This window comes from Equus caballus, chromosome 9, assembly GCF_041296265.1.
Source record: "Equus caballus isolate H_3958 breed thoroughbred chromosome 9, TB-T2T, whole genome shotgun sequence".
NCBI lineage: Eukaryota > Metazoa > Chordata > Mammalia > Perissodactyla > Equidae > Equus > Equus caballus.
In genome coordinates, this window is record NC_091692.1 from 96,655,529 (window position 1) to 96,673,717 (window position 18,189).

The window sequence follows — 18,189 nt, forward strand, 5'->3', positions numbered from 1 at the left end:
GAACAGAGACCACCGGAGTGCGACCACAGGATGACGGGGTCCTTCATCCTCCGGGGACTGGGGACTCACCCATTCGACCATTCATTGACTCACTCATTCATTCTCTGAACGCATCTTTCCCGCGTCCAGCCTGCCCAGTGCAGTCTGACTGTGGTGACAGGGTCCTGCTCTCAAGGTGCCCCCACACACTGCCTACCCAACAGGACATCCATCAGGGGGCCAGGCCCTGGTGAGCCCACCCTTCCTCCTCTTGGAGATGGGGTGAGAGGGGCCCTCCCAGGACAGGGGGGACCTGGGCCTGCCCTCGACACAGCTCCAAGGTGCCCCCCTGGAGTGCCTGCTTGGACCTGTGTGTCCAAGGGCTGGGGCTCTGTGGGGTCCTACAGCCTAGGTTGGCCCGTCAGCACGGCCCCTCCCTGCACTCAGGAATCCCTGGTTCTGCCTGTGATGGCCGGGCAAACCCGAGCCTCAGTTTCCTCAAGTGTACACTGGGACACCATGAGTGCCCACCGTCTCCTGGTCCAGGCAGGTGCCACCCAGCACCCACCCCCACCCCTTCCTGGGGCCCCCAGGCAAATGCAGAGGGTGGGGCTGCTGGGGCTGCCAGAGCTGCCCACCCCTCCCCCGGCCCCTCCCCCGGCCCCTCCCCTGCTCTCCTTTCTCTTCCTGCTAGAAAAAGCACTGCCGGCTGCTGCTTGGCCTGCGACAGCCCTGGTGAGGAGTGTCTGGGGAGGAGGGGCAGGAGGAGCGGCAGGGTCCTGTGCCAGGAGCATGCGGGGGTGTCCCAGACACCTGTGCTCCAGCCTCTGGGGCTGTTAGTGTGGCAGGGGCGTCTGGGGCTGGGGGCTTCCCTGCACGGCGCTGTGTCCAGCCCTGTCTTGGCCCCGTGCTTTCCCACCTCGGGGGTTCCCGTGTGTCCGGCTGCCCCTGTGTCATGCAGCTTCTCTGCACCTGTGTGGGTGGGTGGGTGCGAGGGTGGAGGTCTGTGGCTTTTTGGGCACGATGTCCATGGAGACAGAAGGGGGAGGGGAGGGGGCTTGCGAGTCAGGGAGGCACAGAGCGTGGCCGGCCCTGAGCTCCGGGATCCGCTGGACGGGAGTGGGGGCGGCGTGTGGCCAGTGTGGTTTCCGGAGGGTGCCTGCACTGGTGAGGTGGGCGGGGCAGCTGCGCGGCAGGGGACAGGTTGAGTCAGCCGTCAACCATGTCGTCTGTCCCTGGTCAGGAGGCTGAGCGTCAGAGGTAACTCCACAGCCTCCCCTTCTCTCTGGGTACGGTCACCCTCGCCTCCGGCCCCGCCATCATCACCCATCCCACTGTCAGCACCCCCACCCCACCGGCTCTGCCATGAGCCGCCTCCTGACTAAACCCGTGCCCAGCAGAGGACAAGGGGAGGAGGTGGAGCTGCCCTCGGGGAGGGGGGCACCCGGGAGGTCACTGGGCAGTAGAGCTGGGCACTGAGGACACCGGGCCATGCCAGGAAGTAGGAGGGAGGGCTAAAGGGCTCAGCCGTGCCCGCTTCCCTCCTCCCACTGAGACCTGCGGGGTCCAGGAGGGGCCGCCGCGGGTGCAGGGGGAGCGGTTGCCTTGGGCTGTGCTGGCGCAGGAAGGGGCGCATGTGGGCACAGAGCAGGGGACTCTTGGGATGGGCCTGCGCCTGGCCGGCACACAGGGGTCCTTCAGGATGCGCCTGGCAGGGATTTCATCCATCTGTCCGCTTGTCCATCCGTCCTTCTATCTGCAAGTGCCGAAGCCCTGTGTGTTCCCAGTGATGACCCGCCCACATGGAGCGCTCAGGCCACGCCCAGCCCTCTGGCCTGGCTTCACTGTCCCAAGAGGAGGTTGGGGTGGGGGCTGCCTCCTGCCCAAACCTGTGTCTGATGTCATTCCTGCAGCATCGCCCCCCCACCTGCCCAGGCCCTGTCCTGCTGCCTCCCACGGGGCCCCAGTCCTCCTCGCCATCCTCCCGGGAGCCTCGCCCACTGCTTTCCAGGCTCACCCCACACTGTTCCCGCAGGGCCGTTCCATCCGCCCCCATCCACTCCCTCCAAGGCTGTGCCGGTGGGGGAGCCCACAGGTCCCGAGTGCCCTCCCCGAGGCATGGTGACACGGGAGACAGGTGGGCACGAGGGGCAGGGCTCTGACCTCCAGCAGGCCTGGGCTCCAGTCCCGGCCCTGTTTCTTACTAATGGGGTGACTATGGGGAGCCCCTTTGCCTCCCTGAGCCTCAGTTTCCCCATCCATAAAGTGGGGTTTCTGAATGAGATGATGTGCGTCGAGTAACTGGAGCCAGGAAGTGCTCAAAAGCAGATGCCATCGTGTCCCCTATTCCAGGAGGACTGCTTGGAGGAGAAGGCCCCTTCCCTAGCTGGCACTGTGTGTGCCCTGTGCTAGGGGACAGCAGGGAGCCACTCAGACAAACCACTCACCCTCCGGGGGCTGGGGGGCTGGGGCATGACTGCCCCGTGTACTGGGGGTGACAGGCCAACTGTGAGGTGGGCTTCCTGGGGAGGGACACCTCAGGCTGGTCGTGAGGGCGGAGCTGGAGTCCACTGGTAGCAGGGTTGTAGAGGCCCCCAGGCCCATGTGCAGCTTGTGCAAAGGCACCAAGGCAGAGAGTGGTTGAGCTGGGGAACAAGCAGTCCAGTGAGAGGTGGGACTGGGGCCTCCACCAGCCCCTCATCCAAGTCCCCAGGCCTCATTTTAGGAGCAGACAGGGGTGAGCTCTCTGGCCTTGGGGGTGACCAAGGAGGGGCAGAATTGGGGTAGGGGTGTGGAAAGGCAGAGCTGACACTTCCTGGGCACCTGCACTGTGCCTGGTCCTTCTGCCAAAAGCTCATTCCATTCGCCAGCCCTGGCAAGTTCACACCAGGCCCCAGCCCTCAGACAAGAAGCCAGAGGCTCAGAGTGGTGGTGATGCTTGCCTGGGTCACACAGCGGCTCATGGGTCCTCACCCCAAGTTGAGTGACCCTGCAGTGCCCACCAGGCTCCCTCACGCAGATGGCCCCCAGTGACCCTGAGGCGGCATGGCAAGGGCAGGGGCAGGGGGCAGCAAGGGTCCACACATGGGGGGGATGTTCCTGGAGGGCTTGTGGTCACCCTCGTCCTCAGGACACTTGCTTCCCTCTGCTGAGGGTGCAACTGCTTGTTTCCAGAGGCAGGAAAGTCTCCATCAAAACCCCAGCTCCCGGGCTGCTCAGTGGTTCGCGCCCTGCTAGCGTGTTGGGGGGCGGCGGCTAACTGTCCTTGTCTCTGCAGGGAGCCCTCGGGATGTGAGGGGCGGGAAGTGGGGTCGACAGGAGGGACTCCCAGGCTGGCAGGGACGGTACGGTGACCGTGGGGGTGCCCATTCTCCTTTCCTGGCCTGGTGCAGAGGCACCTGGAAGAGCCAGATGGCAGATGACCTTGCAGTCACCTGAGGAGACGGGACCTTTGGGAGTCAGGTGAACTGGGAGATGCCTGGAGGGTGGGGTGGAGGTGGGGGTGTGCCGGACAATGGTGATACTGTGGCTGCCTGAGCTCAGTCTTCTGGTTGACGGGGTGGTGGCAAGACCTCCTGCGAGACAAGGCGGGTGTGGAGTAAGTGCTTGTTGCTGAATGCTGGTGATGGGGGTTCTGGTTCACGTCGGTCCTAGCGACAGTGGCGATGCTGGCTCTGAGGAGGTGATGGCGGTTATGGTGATGGTGCTAATAGTGGAGGCGATGCTGGTGACCTGAAGGCACAGTAATGGTGGTGGCAGGGGTAGTGACGATTGTGGTGGTGGTGGTGAGAGCGATAGCACTGGGAGTGATCGTGTTGTTGATGGTGGTGATGATGGTGACAGTGTTGGTGCAATGGCGGTAGCGTTGATGGTGTGATTGTTGGTGATGGTGATAACGTACTGGTGGTATTGGTGATGTGGTGGTAATGGTAGTGGTGTTAATGGTGGCATTGTTGGTGGTCGTGGTGGTTGTGATGACTGTGTGGTGATTACGGAGATGGTGGTGTTAATGTTGCTGATAATAGTTGGTGGTAAGGATGATGACGTTGGTGCTGGTGGTAGTGATGATGTCGTGTGATTGTGTCGTTGTTGGTGATGGGGGTGACGATGATGGTGTTGATGTTGACAGTGTTGGTGGTGGTGGTGATGTGGTGGGGTGTTGGTAATATAATGGTGGCGGTAGCAGTGATGATGACGGTGGTAACGATTGTATTGATGGTGTGGAGGGTGATGTTGATGAGGGTGGCGGTGGTTTCACTGATGGCTATGAAGGTAGAGGTTGTGGTGACAGTTAAGGTGGCATTGGTCACGGGCTCAGCTAGGGAATTTGAAGCCCCCTTCCCTGCGGGAACCAGGACACACCCATGGCACCGTTAATGAGCAGCAGACAGGATCCGACGCCAGCCAGGGTGGATGAAAGGACGGGGCGGAGAGCAGAGGGGAGCGCTCACGAGGCCAGGGCTGTCTGGGAGGATATCTTGGAGGAGACAAGGCCAGGCCGGCTGTGACAGATGGTCAGGTTTGGGACCTGCTGGGGTCAGGGGCCTTCCCACGGAGGTTCCCCATGCCCAGCGCCGGGCCTGGCACAGGCAGGCCAGGGAGGTGCTTGCTAAATGAATGAATGGACGTACCAGCTTGACTCTCCAGCTACATCAGTGGCAGGAGCGTGAGGGGGTGCGGGTGTCAGGGCAGAGGCCCCTCAGGTGACAGACTGGACAGAGCTGGGCCGCAGGCACTCCAGGTGAAGTGCTGAGTGAGGGGCAGGGGCTCGGGGAGGAGTCCTGGGGTGTGGGCCTCTGAGCTGGGAGGACTCAGCAGGGGGAGAGGGGTCGGCAGGACCCCTGCCCTCCCAGGCCGACCCCTTCCTCTGGAGCCGGGGAGCCCAGGGTCCCACCCTCTCCAGGGCCCTGTCTGCCTGGCAGGCTGCAGTGCGCCTGTGGCCCTGCCCAGGTCGGGGGGCAGGGGCAGGAAGGGCCACTGGACCCCAATCAGGCCTGTGCTGGAAGCCCTGACTCCATGTGCGGGGGCACCGGGGGCAGCCATGGGACTGGCGTCGTGGCATCGCAGGGAACCTGAGAAGCCCTGGAGGCCCCCGTCACAGAAGCACAGATGCTGACCGAGGCTCAGAGTCAGCGCCGGCTCAGGCCCCGGAGAGCCAGCCACAGGCAGGGACACGGGCCCGAGGGGGCGCGGGTCTCACCTGGCAGCTCACTCAGCCAGCAAGGCCCAGGTCAGGCAGGTGTCCATCCCTGGGGTCCATGCGTCACAGACCCCGGGGTCCCCACGGGGCCACAGGCATTGCCCCCAGGCCCTGAACTGAGGGGACGGAGCTGATCTGGCCAAGCCCTGGGGAAGCGGACATGGCCGGCCTACCCTGGGGCCTCTCACAAGCCAGCAGCCAGATAGGGGCTGGACATGGAGTGGGGATCAAGGGGGCTTCCTGGAGGTGGCAGTGGCTCTGAGGAGCCTTGAAGGACTAGGCTGAGTCAGCCAGGGGACAGAAGGCATGTGGTCATAGGGACCAGCCAAGATCAAGGCCTGGAGGCCGGAGAGGGCGCCTGTGTTTGGGTCACTAGTGGTTCCTTCTGGGCTGGCGTGTGCAGGCAGGGCCACCAGGGCCCAGGGCGGGTTGGGGAGTCATGGTGAGCTCTGGCTGCTAGGCGAGGTAGCACCGGGGAGGAGAGCCCTGGCCCAGCGGCAGGGAGGACCTGATGGAGGGGCTGGGGCAATGCTCAGGAGCTGACAGGTTATCCGGGCAGGCTCCCTGGAGGAGACAGCACCAGCCGGAGGGAGGTGGGCCCTCCTGATGGGTGACGCATGACTTAGCAGGGCTTGTGCCTGGGATGGGTGGTAGGGAGCACAGATGGAGGCCAACCGTTGAGGGTCTCGGAGGCCAGGCTGAGAAGTTTGGAGAGGTTCCTGGAAGCCCCTGGCTGAGAGACACCTTGCCCACTCCCTGTTCCCCCACTGGGGCGTGCTGTGCCCACTCCGGCTTCTTCCTGCTGTGTGGGAGGACACCTATGAGTCATTCACACTCCAGTGTGAATTAGCCCATCAAACCCCAGGGGACCCTGACGGGCACAGTCCCATAATAGCACCTGCTTCGTGGGCCGACAGGAGGCATCATGCATGCAGCCAAGGCCCTGGCTCGGTGGGCAGGCGCGTGGGGGGGCACTCTCCACTCTCTCTCTGTGTTATTGTACCCTGGGTGGGTCGGGCCCTGAAGTGGGCCCTGGGTCCCTGTGGTCTCCCTGAACAGCATGTGGGGTGAGGACTTGTGCCCACCTCACAGGGGAGGCAGGTCGACTCCTAGTGGCCAGGAGGGAGCCGACCCAAGGGTGGGACCAGGCCTTGGTGGCCCAGTTCCCCTCTGGAGCCGGGCTGGACCAGCGTTATCTGGGCACCGGCCAGGTGGCAGGAGAGCAGGGGTGCCACAAGGCTGGGCCTCCTCTTGGGGCCTCTGACACTGCTTGGCTCCCCACCACCCTGGGCCCAGGGTTAGTGCCTTGGGGAAGCTGCCTAGCCAGAGTGGGGGCCAAACCCACTCCCCCTGTCCAGCTGGAGACGGGAACCAGGCTCTCTCCTCCGAGCCGCCTGCACTTGGGACAAGGCCGTGGCCCCGTGCTGGGTGCTGAGGGTGAAATGCGGAGGGAGCTGCTGGGGCTTCGCGGCCTGAGTATGGCCGGAGGGGAGCGCTCGGCGGGGAGTGGGGAAGTCGGGTCGGAGGGTGGGCCAGCCCCCGGGGCCCTGGGGTCCCTGAGGGCGAGAGGCCGTGGCTCTCAGTGAGAGAGCTGTGCAGGGTTTGGAGCAGGGCGATGTGGCCAGGCGTGTTTCAAACAATGGTGCTGGCGCCTTGCAGTGGCCAAGTGGGGGCCCTCGGGGCAGCAGCCGCAGCGAGGGGGGATGCGCTGTGGTGGGTCCCCCGGGGTGGTGGCCATGGAGGGGTGGGCGGCTGGTGGACTCTTGGTGCATTTTGAAAGGAAGGCCAGGCGGACTTACCGATGGGGCGGCTGTAGGGGAGGGAGGGAGGGAGGGAGGAAGCGTTGAGGTTTCGGGGGGCAGTGGCAGGTTGGAGGGGCAGAGAGGCTGTGCTCCTCAGTCTTGGCTGAGTACTGTCCCCACTGGTGTGCCTGCAGCAGGGTGAGCAAGCCAGATCCGGTCCTGCCCTCCTGCGGGGGACGCTGGGCAGGACCCAGAACCAGGGGCAGAGCGTCATGTGGTGGGAAGAAGCAGGCAGGAGGCGGGAGACCTGTGGATGGAAGCTGCGGGTCAGGGACGGCCTCCCGGGGGGACAGGGGGAGCCTGGGAGCTGGCCTTGGCTGTGGCCGGGGAGGTGGAGCCAGCCAGGCAGGGCCTAGCAGGTCAGCTGATCTGATGGAAGGGGCACAGCTCTGCCCTGGGGGCCCTGTCTGATGGGAGAGACAGCCCTTCTCTGGGATCTCTGATCTGAGGGGCCCAGGGCCCCTCACTCTCTCTTGAACTCAGGCAGGGAGGGGCTCCTGCTCTGAGCCCCGGATCCCCCTGCCCTTCTGGTCCTGGGAGGTGCCACTGCCCCTGCTCCTTCTCTCACCCTGGACCTAGGGAGGCGGGAGGAGCAGGTGTCGCTGACCCAGATTCCTCGGGTCTGGGCCCAGGAGGGAGGGCCTGGCTCTATGACCCAGATATTCCAAGTTTCTGAAGCTCAGACAGGAGGCAGCAAATGGTCTCCCACGTGTGGCAGCGGTCGCTGTGCACAAGAGGAGGGAATGACCTGCCTGTGTCGCAGAGATGGGAACAGGTGTCCCCTGGAGCAGGAAAGATTTTGGTCAGACGTGGTGAAGAACCTCCAGATGCTGTGGGTTTAGGAGGATGCATCCTAGAGGTTTTGTTGAAAATAGGAGGGCTGAGGGTCCCCTAAGCTTCCCCAGGTCAGGGTGTGCCTAAGATGCAAGGCAGGGGCCACCCATCCACCTGTCCACTGATGTCCAGCACAGCGTGGAAGGCTCAGCCAACTGCCTGGGAAACCTCCATTGACCGAGTTCTTTCCCTGGCTTGGGATGGGGGCTTGACCTCTGTGTCGTCTGGGTCCCTTGAGGGTCCCGTTCGGATCTGTTCTTCAGAGTCCAGTGGTTCAGACGGCGGGGGGCGGGGGGCAGGCAGGGGAGGGGGTCAGATAGAGAAGAACTGTGATTTGGCCCTCGTGATGTCTGCTGTGTGGCCTTGGGTAGCTGCATCACGTCTCTGAACCTCAGTGTCTTCATCTACACAGCTGAGCTGAGGGTTATTGCAGAGATTAAGTGATAAAATGCACAGGAAGCTGTTATTATTGAGGTGCTGGGAGGGGGCAAGGAGAGGGTCCGTGCCCCCCTGCTCCCCTGATACAGGCCACCAGGGGCTGCTGAGCCCTGGGGACTGCAGAGCGGGGGAAGACGCTGACGCCGGGCAGCCTGCACTGCACTCCCACAGGGTCCAGCAACTTCCAGAGCGACCAGCAGCTGCCCACCTCCTGGGCTGCCGGCCCGACCAGCTGGTTCTCTGGCCCAGGGGCGGGCGCCTCCTTGTGCCCTCCACGGCCTGAGGCTGCAGGGGCAGGTCCTGGCCCCACCCCTAGGCAGAGCGGGCAGCTCCCCCTGGCTCTGCCCTCCTCTGGGAGGCTGATAAGCTAATTAGTGCCCACAGCAGGAGCCCTGCAGGGCCAGCTACCGGCCTGGGCTGGCGTTCTCCCAGGAGGTGGCCGGCAGCTGTCTGCCTGGCGCCCTGCAGGCCCGCCAACGCCGCCGGCTGGGAACCTGCCAGGCTGCTGGCCCCAGCCAGCCCGGCTAGGCTCACCCCAGGCCTCGGGGTGCTGTTCCCTCCCGGTCCTCCAGCAGCCCTCAGGTCAGCCGGAGAGCGGGTCTCCAGGTCCCCCCTCCGTTCTCAGGAGCAGGGCGGAGGCGGTGTCCGTGCCTGGATCCTGAGAGGCAGAGCTGGGATCTGCACCCAGCACTGGCTGGCCACAGAGCCTGCCCTAAGGAGCAGCCACACGGTCAGTGTTGTGGGCAAGCCGGTCAGCTTGAGACACGGCCTAAAGTCTTCCTGGGAGCACTGGGTTTTGGGTCCTCTGGCCCGCGCTGCGTCGGCTGTCCTTGGGTCTGGTCAGCAGCTTACACGTGCAAGGCTGCAGCCACACATGCATCCCTGGGCGTGAGGACAGGGCAGTCCCGGGGGAAGGAGGGCTGGAGGGCCTTGGTGGGGGCTGGGGTCAGCCAGGGCTCAGTGCTTGGTGCCCATGTCCTGGGTGGTGCTGAGGGACGAAGGGAGATGGCAAGCCGGCGTGCCCGGGGCAGCCGAGTGAGGCCTTGATAAAGCTCCAGTTGAGGGTGTGAGGCTCAGGCTGGACCTGGGGTGTCACTGGGACTTCCAGGACCCCACACTCCTTCTCTGTTACTGACGTCCTCAGGTCTTGTTCCTGCCGCTGTGGTTGGTGGGGTCTCCCTTCTCTCGAGGAAGGCAGGGGAGAAGAGGTCTCTGCCAGGGCTTTCCTAGGCTTTGACTTCTGTTCCTCACTGTGCCGGGAGCGGGGCCATGCGGGCGGCTGAGCCGCTGGCCTCCATCCTGGTGGCTGGGGTCAAGGCTGTGGCCTCCGCCCTGGCCCTGGCTGGGCTCTGCTGTTCCATGTGACCTGGCACACCTTGGGTCCTTCTGGGCATGTGGAGGTTCAGCTGCGCCGAGGCCAGAAGGCTCAGGCAGAGGCGTCCATGGAGCTGGAGGCTGAAGCTGCAGGGCCCCTCCGTGGCTGATGTCTCCGTCTGCATTCTTTTTTTATAGAGGGCTCCTAAAATGAATGTGCTTCGGGCCTCGCAAGCCCTGGCCCCCATGGGCTCAGGGCATAGTGCCCACAAGAGGGACGTGTCCTCCTCTCACTGCACCTCAGAGATGAGCGGACAGGCTGGCAAGGAGGGGCCCTGATGCACCTGCAGAGCCTGGGGCCAACTCCGGGGCCTCCTGACAGCTCTGCCTTGCTCTCACCTGGGGCACATCCTGCCCCTGGGGCCTCAGTTTTCCTCCTTGTAAAATGGGCGCAGGTCCTTCCCTGTGGGGGGAGAATCAAGAGAGAAAAGCAGATGTGAAGGTGACAAGCTGGCTCAGAGCACATCCCTTCTCCCCTGGTGCCTGGAGCTCAGAAAGGGGATTGTGTAACATCTCAAATTCAACAGAAGCTGCTCTGGGGCTCTCAGATACCTGCAGCTGGTGACTCTGAACATTCCCAGAGACGCTAACACGGACACGCGAGCACTGTGCCGGGCGCTTAGCGGGGCGTCTGCCCGCTTCATCCTCTCGCCTGTCCCCCTCCCCATTTTGGAGATGAGGAAACTAAACCTGGGGGGGTAGGTACCTTCCCAAGGTGACACAGCTAGGATGTAGCCAAGGCCGGTCGTGTGCAAATCCAGGTCTTGAGCAGATGTGGCACTCTCAGTGTGTGTGTGTGTGGGGGGGGGTCAGGCCACTGGGGAGGGCACTGGGCAGGGAGCAGCTCAGCCCCCAGCCCACCCCTGATCCAGAGGGAGGGATGGGGGAGGCGAGCTGAAGGCTCTGACAGACAGGCACCGTGCAGCTCCATCGTCTTAGGCTGGAAGTGGGTTGAAACTGCAGCGTGAGGGCTCTGGGCAGACCATGGGAGGACCCTGCTAGCAGAGACGGAATTTTCTCCTGATGTCCTGGGGCAGGTGCTGGGTCTGTTACCAGGGAGGGGCGAGGCCTTGTCCGCCCTGAGTTCAGAAGGAGACCACTCCTGCGGTGGCTCCTGAATCGCAGAGTGAAGGAGCTCCCCACAGCCCGCAGGCCCCCCGTGGGCACCTTCCGCAGGCCAGACGCCAGCAGGCTGAGAGAAGGCAAGCCTGGCCCAGGGTTGTGGAGCTGGACACTCCCAAGTTCCTGGACGCACGCGGGCTGGCTTGGATCAGTGGCACTGGTTTGCAGAGCGGTTTAGTCGGGCGGGTGCACTGAGACCCTCCCCAGTGCTTTGTGTTTCGATGGAACCGGCGCACGCGTGGGCCTATAGACAGCAGAAGGGACCTGGGTCAGACCCGAGGGGGTACTTTCTGGCTGCTTCCCAAATGCGAGGGGAAGCCTCTTTGTGTCCCAGGAGACGAGCAGCGCACACCAGGGGCGACAAGGCCTGGGGGAGGGAGGGGGGATGGGGCAGTCCCAAGGTCACCGGCGCTCGCGCCCGGGGCTGTGGAGGCGCGGAGGCCGCCCCTCGCCCGGCTCCCAGCCGCGCCGCGCCGCGCCGCGCACCCCCGGCCGGCCGCGCCCACCCCGCTCTCCCCTCCCGGCTCCACGTGCGCCCACGCGCCCCCGGGCTCCCCTCCCCCGGCTCGGCGGCCGGCGCGGGGCGGGGGCGCGGCGGGGGCGGGGCGCTCCGGGCTCGGGGCCAGCGCCCGCCCCCCGCCGGCCGCGCTCCCGCGAGCCGCTCTCCCGTGGCTCGGCAGCGGCGGCCATGGGGCGCGGGGCTCCGGGGGCCGGCGGCGGGGCGGGCGCGCGGCTGCGGGCGCAGGGGCGGGCGCGGGCCGGCCGCCGCTCACGCTGCCCCTGTCTCCCCCCCGTGTGTCCCGCCCCCCAGACCCTCCTCCCCCGCCCCCCCGCAGCTCGGGCCCTGGTCGTGGCGCGGCTGCCGCACGGTGCCCCTCGACGCCCTCCGGACGCGCTGCCTCTGTGACCGGCTCTCCACCTTCGCCATCTTAGCCCAGCTCAGCGCCGACGCGGTGAGACCCCGGCCGGGCGCGCGGGGGGCGGCGGGGGCGCGCGGGGGGCTTCCGGCGCCGGAGGTCGCCTCCGGGCCAGCGCGCGGGGAGGGGCCGGGACTGGCGACCGGCGGGGAGGGGCGGGACTCTGCCCTGCCCGAGGGGTCGTGCGCCGGGCAGCAGCCCCTGGCCTGGCCGGCAGGGCCCGGGCCTGTGGAGCGGGTGGCAGCGTGGAGTTGGGGACGGCCTGGGAGGAGCCGGCTGGGGCCCCAGGAGTGACTGATGGGTGGGTCTCCCCAACACTCCTTGGGGTCCTCGGGGGAGCAGGCACGCTGGGCCCCGAGGCTCCCCGGGCCGGGGGAGGGCTTGGCCTGGCAGAGGCCCACATACCCCTTTGCTCGGCCGGGTCCTCCCTCAGCCGGTGGCAGGGTCCCAGACTGCCAGGGAGAGGGAGGAGCTGCCACCTTCCTCGGAGCTCTTCCCCACCCACCCCAGGTGGACCCTGGTCTTTGGAGGTGTGGTGCCCCCAGGTAGGGGTCGGGGTGGCGGAGGGTGCTGGGCCTGGTCTCCCCAGAAAGTCCCCTCATCTCAGGGGCCTCCTTTTTGTTCCAGATTCTTGTGGGGGCTGCTGGTTTCTATGGTGACGGCATCTGGGGCTAGCTTCATGGCTGGGGCCCTGGGTGCTAGGCCCAGCCCACTGGGGCCGGTGGGCTGTCTCACCCAGGGTCAAGCTGCGCTCAGGGTCCTGGGAAGGCCAGAGCCATAGGCTGAGGAGGGAAGGGGCAAGGGTCTTTGCTCCCTAAGTCCCTTGGCCCAGGCCCATGGGGCATCAGGATATGGACGACAGACCGAGGGGCATGGCTTTCCGGAGTGTTTGCAGTGGTTGGCCCTCATCCGTGGGGCGGCACAGCTCTCCCCCAGTGGAACCCCAGGTTCCATGTGGAAGATAGCTCCAGGTTCTCAGAGAACGTTCCACCCACCCCCTTTGTCCTCTGGGACGTGGGTAGGTGGGGCGATGTTGTCAGCCAGGGTCCCCCACAGGGTCAGAGCTGGGTGAGACCTTAGAGGTCATTGCCACTAAACCCTTCTATTGACAGGCAGGGAAGCCAAGGCCTGGAGATGGGAGGGGGCCTTGCTGAAGGTCTTCGGGCATTCGGCTGAACAGGGGTCTGTGCTCTTGGCCCTGATCCAGGCGTGCTCTCCCCCATCAGGCCGTCCCTGTGACAGGACTGTTGGTGCTGCTGGTTCTGGGAGCAGGGCCCTGGAGGCAGCAGCCAAGGGCCATCCTGGGGGCTCCCTGGAAGAGGTGGCTTTCTGTGTAGACAGTCATCAGTGCTAAAGCAGCAGGCTCCGTCTGCAGTACTAAGGGGACCAGGGGCTTTCTGGGTTCTCTGCAAGGCTGGAGCAGACAGGGCAGGGCCCAGCCTTGGGTCCCCGGGTGGTTGCTCATCCTTTGGTGTGTGAGGAGGGCCCAGGGCAGGAGAGGGTTCTGGAGTGGGACACGTGGCCCATAACCCCTTCTCCCAGCCTAGGGTCTGGCCCGGTAGAACGTCAGTGTTGGTTGAATGCTGAAATAGGCTTGTCCCTTAGGCATGGGGACCCTAGACTGGCCTTTAGTCTCTCTGAGTCTCTGCTTCCTCTCCTGTGAACGGGAAGTGCTCCTGCGCTCCTCTGGGTGGCTATGGGGGTAAGCCAGTCGACGGGGCCCTCCTGGACCAGGGCCGCTCCACAGGAGCCCTCCACAGGAAGGTGGCGTCCCGGTCGGGGGCTGAGCTCCTGGCAGGCTTGGCAGGGAGAACATCTTCCATGAGGGAGGTGACGGTGGGTGGCTGATGCTGAGGATGCTCCAGGAGTGGGACGCTCGATGCCGAGGGCGCCTTTCTAGGAAGAGCTGACCTGTGCTGGTGCCTCGGGCAAGCAGACAGCAGCTGCGGCACCACCTGGGCAGACAGAGGAGAGCTCCTGGTCTGCGGGGGTCTCCGGCCTCACTTGGCAGGGCTCGGCAGCTGCGGTCAGGGGCTTCCAGGTCAGCCAGGCCAACCAGGTCAGCTGCGCACAGGCAGGATGGAGGCCAGCAGTCGGGCACCCCGTCCCCGGAGCCCAGAAGAGGCAGCTGAGGCTGAGGGTACAGGAGCTCACAGCAGCCAGAGTCACCGCTGGCCTTGGACCAAGGGCAGGCTGCCTGGTCGCTCTGGACCTCAGCGTACCTCAGTTTCCTCATCTGTAAGATGGCATAGAAGTCAGCCCTGCCTGATTCTGTGATCTCTGCGGGCATGGGCGTGAGCTCAGAGGGAGAGCGCCAGAGAGAGCAGGCCGCCTGGCCTGCCGCCTCGTGCTTGCCTGCCGTCAGAGCCGTCACCCCCTTCCTCTCCTTTGCCGACCGGCTCTGGCCCCAGGGAGGGGTGACCCCAGAGAGGCGGAGCGGGGAGGGACTGAGAATGAAGGCGAGGTCGCTGTCATGCAGCCTGTCACTGAGTGCCTGGGGCTGAGGCCCACACCGGACTCCGGTCCTGCCCTCGAAGGGCACAGCGTCTAATGGGGGAAACAGACATCCTGGACCAATGAGGAGGTTTGCAGTGGGACCCTGAAGGGTGAGCAGGAGTTCACCGTCCAAGCTCGGTGGGAAGGTGTGACGGTCATCCCAGGGAGGGGGAGAGAGGAATGCAGCAAGTGATGGGGGAGACAGGGTGAGGGCAGGACAGGGCAGGGGTGCAGGCGCTTTGCAGGGCGGGGGCTGGGGAGAATTAGAGCTTCATCCTGAGGGTGGTGGCGAGGGGTCGGGCTGGGAGGTGAGAGAGGATGGTGGCGGGATTGGGGTCCTGGCGGGATCCCAGCAGGAGTGAGGGCACAAAACCCCGGCCAGCAGCTGGGGTGCTGGTTGGGGTGAGCTGGGCTGGGCGTGGGGATTCAGGTCTGAGCGACAGGGGTTGCGGGCAGCCTGGCGTATGGGTGGCCTCAAGGGACTGGAGAGCAGAATGAGGGCCCGAGAGATGATGGCAGGGAGGGGGTGCTGTGGTCACACCCCAGGAGCTGGGGAGGGATGAGATCCTGGTGGGGGTGTGGAGTGAAGGGAGACAAGACTCAGGCATTCACCCCCCCACCGCCTGGAGCCTGGTGTGGAGCCAGAGTGTTGAGTAACTGCTCTGAGTCACATCTGTGAGGGGGGCGATGCCACCTGCCTCAGCAGTGGGGGGACTGAACGAGGTGAGGTGTTTACAGCCCCCAAACAGCCTGGTGTGTAGTAAACAGTCTGTGTGCACAGTTGTTGCTGGTGTTGTTTCTATCATGTGCCTGAAACAGGGTCACTAGTCTGGTCAGCATCAGGGCTCAGTGTGTGACCAGGGTCGGGACTCAGAGTGTGACCAGGGTCAGGGTTCAGTGTGTGACCAGGGTCAGGGCTCAGTGTGTGACCAGAATTAGGGCTCAGCATTTGACCTGGATCAGGGCTCAGGGTGTGACCAGGGTCAGGGCTTAGGGTGTGACTAGGGTGAGGGATCAGCGTGTGACCTGGATCAGGGCTCAGCATCTGACCTGGATCAGGGCTCAGCGTGTGACCAGGGTCAGGGCTCAGTGTGTGACGAGGATCAGGGCTCAGCGTGTGACCAGGGTCAGGGCTCACAGTGTGACCAGGGTCAGGGATCAGTGTGTGACCTGGATCAGGGCTCAGAGTGTGACCAGGATCAGGGCTCAGCATCTGACCTGGATGAGGGCTCAGGGTGTGACCAGGGTCAGGGCTCAGAGTGTGACCAAGATCAGGGCTCAGCATGTGACCAGAGTCTGGAATCAGAATATGACCTGGATCAGGGCTCAGCCTAGGTTGTGGTAGGGGCCTATTTATGTGGGTAGTCATGAGCTATGGGAGGTGTTGGAGCAGAGACAGGACAGAGATGGTGGTATAGTTTCGGAGAATATTGAAGGTAGGGAGTTCATGAGGTAGAAACTGACAATAACCTTGTAAACAACCAACAGGAGCAGCCCTGGGTAGGAGTGGGGACCAGTACCCTGGAAAGGCTCAGGACAAGGTCATGGGGCCGAGAGTTGAGGGGCCGGTTCAGATCGAATGTTCAGTGAGGGTCTGTGAGGTGGTGACATCTCAGCTGAGAGAAGTGCCAGCCATGTGAAGGTCAGGGGAAGAGCACCAGGCAGTGGGACCAGCATGTGCAAAGGCCCTGGGTGGCACTGAGCTTGGTTAATGAGCCGGTTTCCAGCAGGAGGCTGGCCTGCCTCTGCCTGCTCTCTGTTAAGTTGGGACCAGTCTCTCACACTTGAGGTCTCCAGTCTAGCCTTCCCAACAGACCTGAAGTTCCCTGACACCCCTGTCCACCCGTTCTTTCAGCTGTTCGCTCCCACCTGATCCAGAACCTTCCAGGCTGGGGCTGTCAGGAGTGACGGATGAGCCAGGCAGAGGGGAGGAGGGAGAGGGCGGGCAGGTGGGCGAGCTGGCAGACATGCGGCTGCCAGGCCTAATGAGGGCAGATAGAGGCAGATGGCCACAGAGGTCGGGTCCGGAGCCAGCCACGGCACAGGCGTGAGCCACTTACTCGGCCACCCGTGACTTGCGTGCCTGACCGGGGCTCCAGTACCTGGCGAGGTCAGGGGCGCCGGCCGCAGCCCTGCTCCCCCTTCCCTGGGGCCCTCCAGCTCCCCGTGTGCAAACATGGAAGCTCGTGTTGGAGCTGTGCCCTGGGCCGTGCCCCCGGGGACCGCTGGGGTCTGGGTGACCTTGGATGACTTTCTCAATTTTCCTGGAGCCTGCCTTCCAGTCTCCATTCACCCAGCCAGGCACATTGACCGCGCGTCTGTGCCGGGCATGGCCCGAGGGGGCCCAGGAACGTGAGGACATTGGGCTGCCTGGACAGGCAGGCATCCCCAGCAGTGGGACCCGGCTGGGACAAAGTGGGACAGCTAGAGGGACCTGGCGGGCAGAAGCTGGTGCTTCGGGCATGGGGAAGGGCAGTCCAGGCCGCAGGCATGGCGTGCGCGTGGGGAGCATAGCCGGGCTCGGGCACCCGCGTGTCGGGGCAGGTGGGGCAGGCCCTGGGGGCCGTGTTCAGGAGCCCAGGACCTCAGGCCCCAAGCAGGGCGGGAGGCCCCCGCGGCAGGAATGCAGTGGGAGGGTCTCACTCTGCAGTGTGCAGGGGTCAGCAGGGGTCTGAGAGCTGCTCTGAAGGGTGTTGGCCCAGTCAGACGTGGGGCAGGAGCAGGAAGGGGTCATCTTTGGGTGGGAGAACCCCATAAGAGGCCCTCGTGCCCGGTCCCCGCTGTGCTTTCTCTGTCACCTCCCGGCTCTCTGCTTCCTTCCTGGAATGGCAGGCAGTGGGCAGGGGAGGGGCCGTGGAGCAGGTTCTGTTCAGTCCCTCGAGTGGTCTCTGAGTTCTGGACACAGAGGGGCCCCGTTCATCCCTCAGCGAGTGCACACTGTCTACCTGTCGTGTGCCAGCGTGCCCTGGGCACCACGTACGGTGTGGCCTGCGTCAAGGACTGTGGGTCGTGTAGTCACATGGGGGCGAGCACATGGATGCATAAGCAAGGACCAGCTGCCCATCAGCCAGCCCGGGGCCCCTCAGAGAGGCTACGACTTGAGACCGGAAGGCTGTGTGATGGGTGGGAAGCATATCCCAGGCAGAGGGAACGGCTGGTGCAAAGGCCCTGAGGCAGGAACAAGAAGGCAGCCCAGTGGCAAGGGGCAGTCTCAGGAGCTGGAAGTTGGGCAGGGCCCAGCCTGATGGCCTTGGGGCACTTGGATGCGGCTCAGCAGAGCGGGGCAAGGAGGACTCTGAGCCAGCCAGGGAGGGGGTCTCTAGTGGCATTTTATAGAATCTCTGGCTGCTGCTTGGAGAAGAGCTCAAGGGGCTGGGCCTGGGGCGCAGCGGGGAGGGCCGAGGACCGAGCTGAGACACGTGGGTAAAGTGAAGGGACCTGGGAGAGCAGGAGGGGAGGCGAGGGAAGAGGACAGACTGTGGGGGAGCAGGGTTGGGCGGGAAGCCAGGTTCGGGGGGAGGGGTCCAGGCGCGGGTCAGATGCCAAGTTAGATGCAGCTGGAGCTGCGGGGGCCTGTCCAAGAGCTGGGGCTTCCGCTTGGCTGGTGTCCAGAACCACAGAGCCTAGGAGAGCTGTCCATGGTGGGGGCGCCGGGCCTGGTACCTCCGTGACCCCATCTGTGACGCGGGGGATGGTCCTTCTTTGGAATTGATGGGGGGGGGGCAAGATGTGATGGCTGCAAAGGGTTTATCGCCAGTCTTGGTCCGTGACTATAATTACACCATGGGGGGGACAAAGACCACACCCTCAGCCAGACCCGAGACCCCCTCACAGGGGACAGCCCCGAGCAGAGGCGCCAGGACTGGCGGCTGCAGGAGGCTGGGAGGTTGGCTGCAGGCCGCTGGGCAGTCAGGGGCTTGTGAGAGGAGGGGTTTGGGGGTTGGGGAGCTCCACCCGGCCGTCCCCCCAGCCTTCAGGGACACACAAAGTGACCTTGGGGCCTCCTGGGGCCTCAGTCTGCACGTGC

The 18,189-nt window shown here is 64.7% G+C and overlaps 1 protein-coding gene across 7 annotated transcripts in view; it reads left to right on the forward strand.

Annotated features, from left to right (window-relative positions):
- Positions 1-18,189, forward strand: part of ADGRB1 (adhesion G protein-coupled receptor B1) — an 88,338-nt gene that overhangs the window by 45,050 nt on the left and 25,099 nt on the right. For all 7 annotated transcript variants that reach the window (XM_070221948.1, XM_070221951.1, XM_070221953.1 and 4 more), the window contains exon 18: positions 11,561-11,702. In XM_070221948.1, coding sequence (XP_070078049.1) covers positions 11,561-11,702 — 142 coding nt within the window. The remainder of the gene's footprint in view (positions 1-11,560; positions 11,703-18,189) is intronic.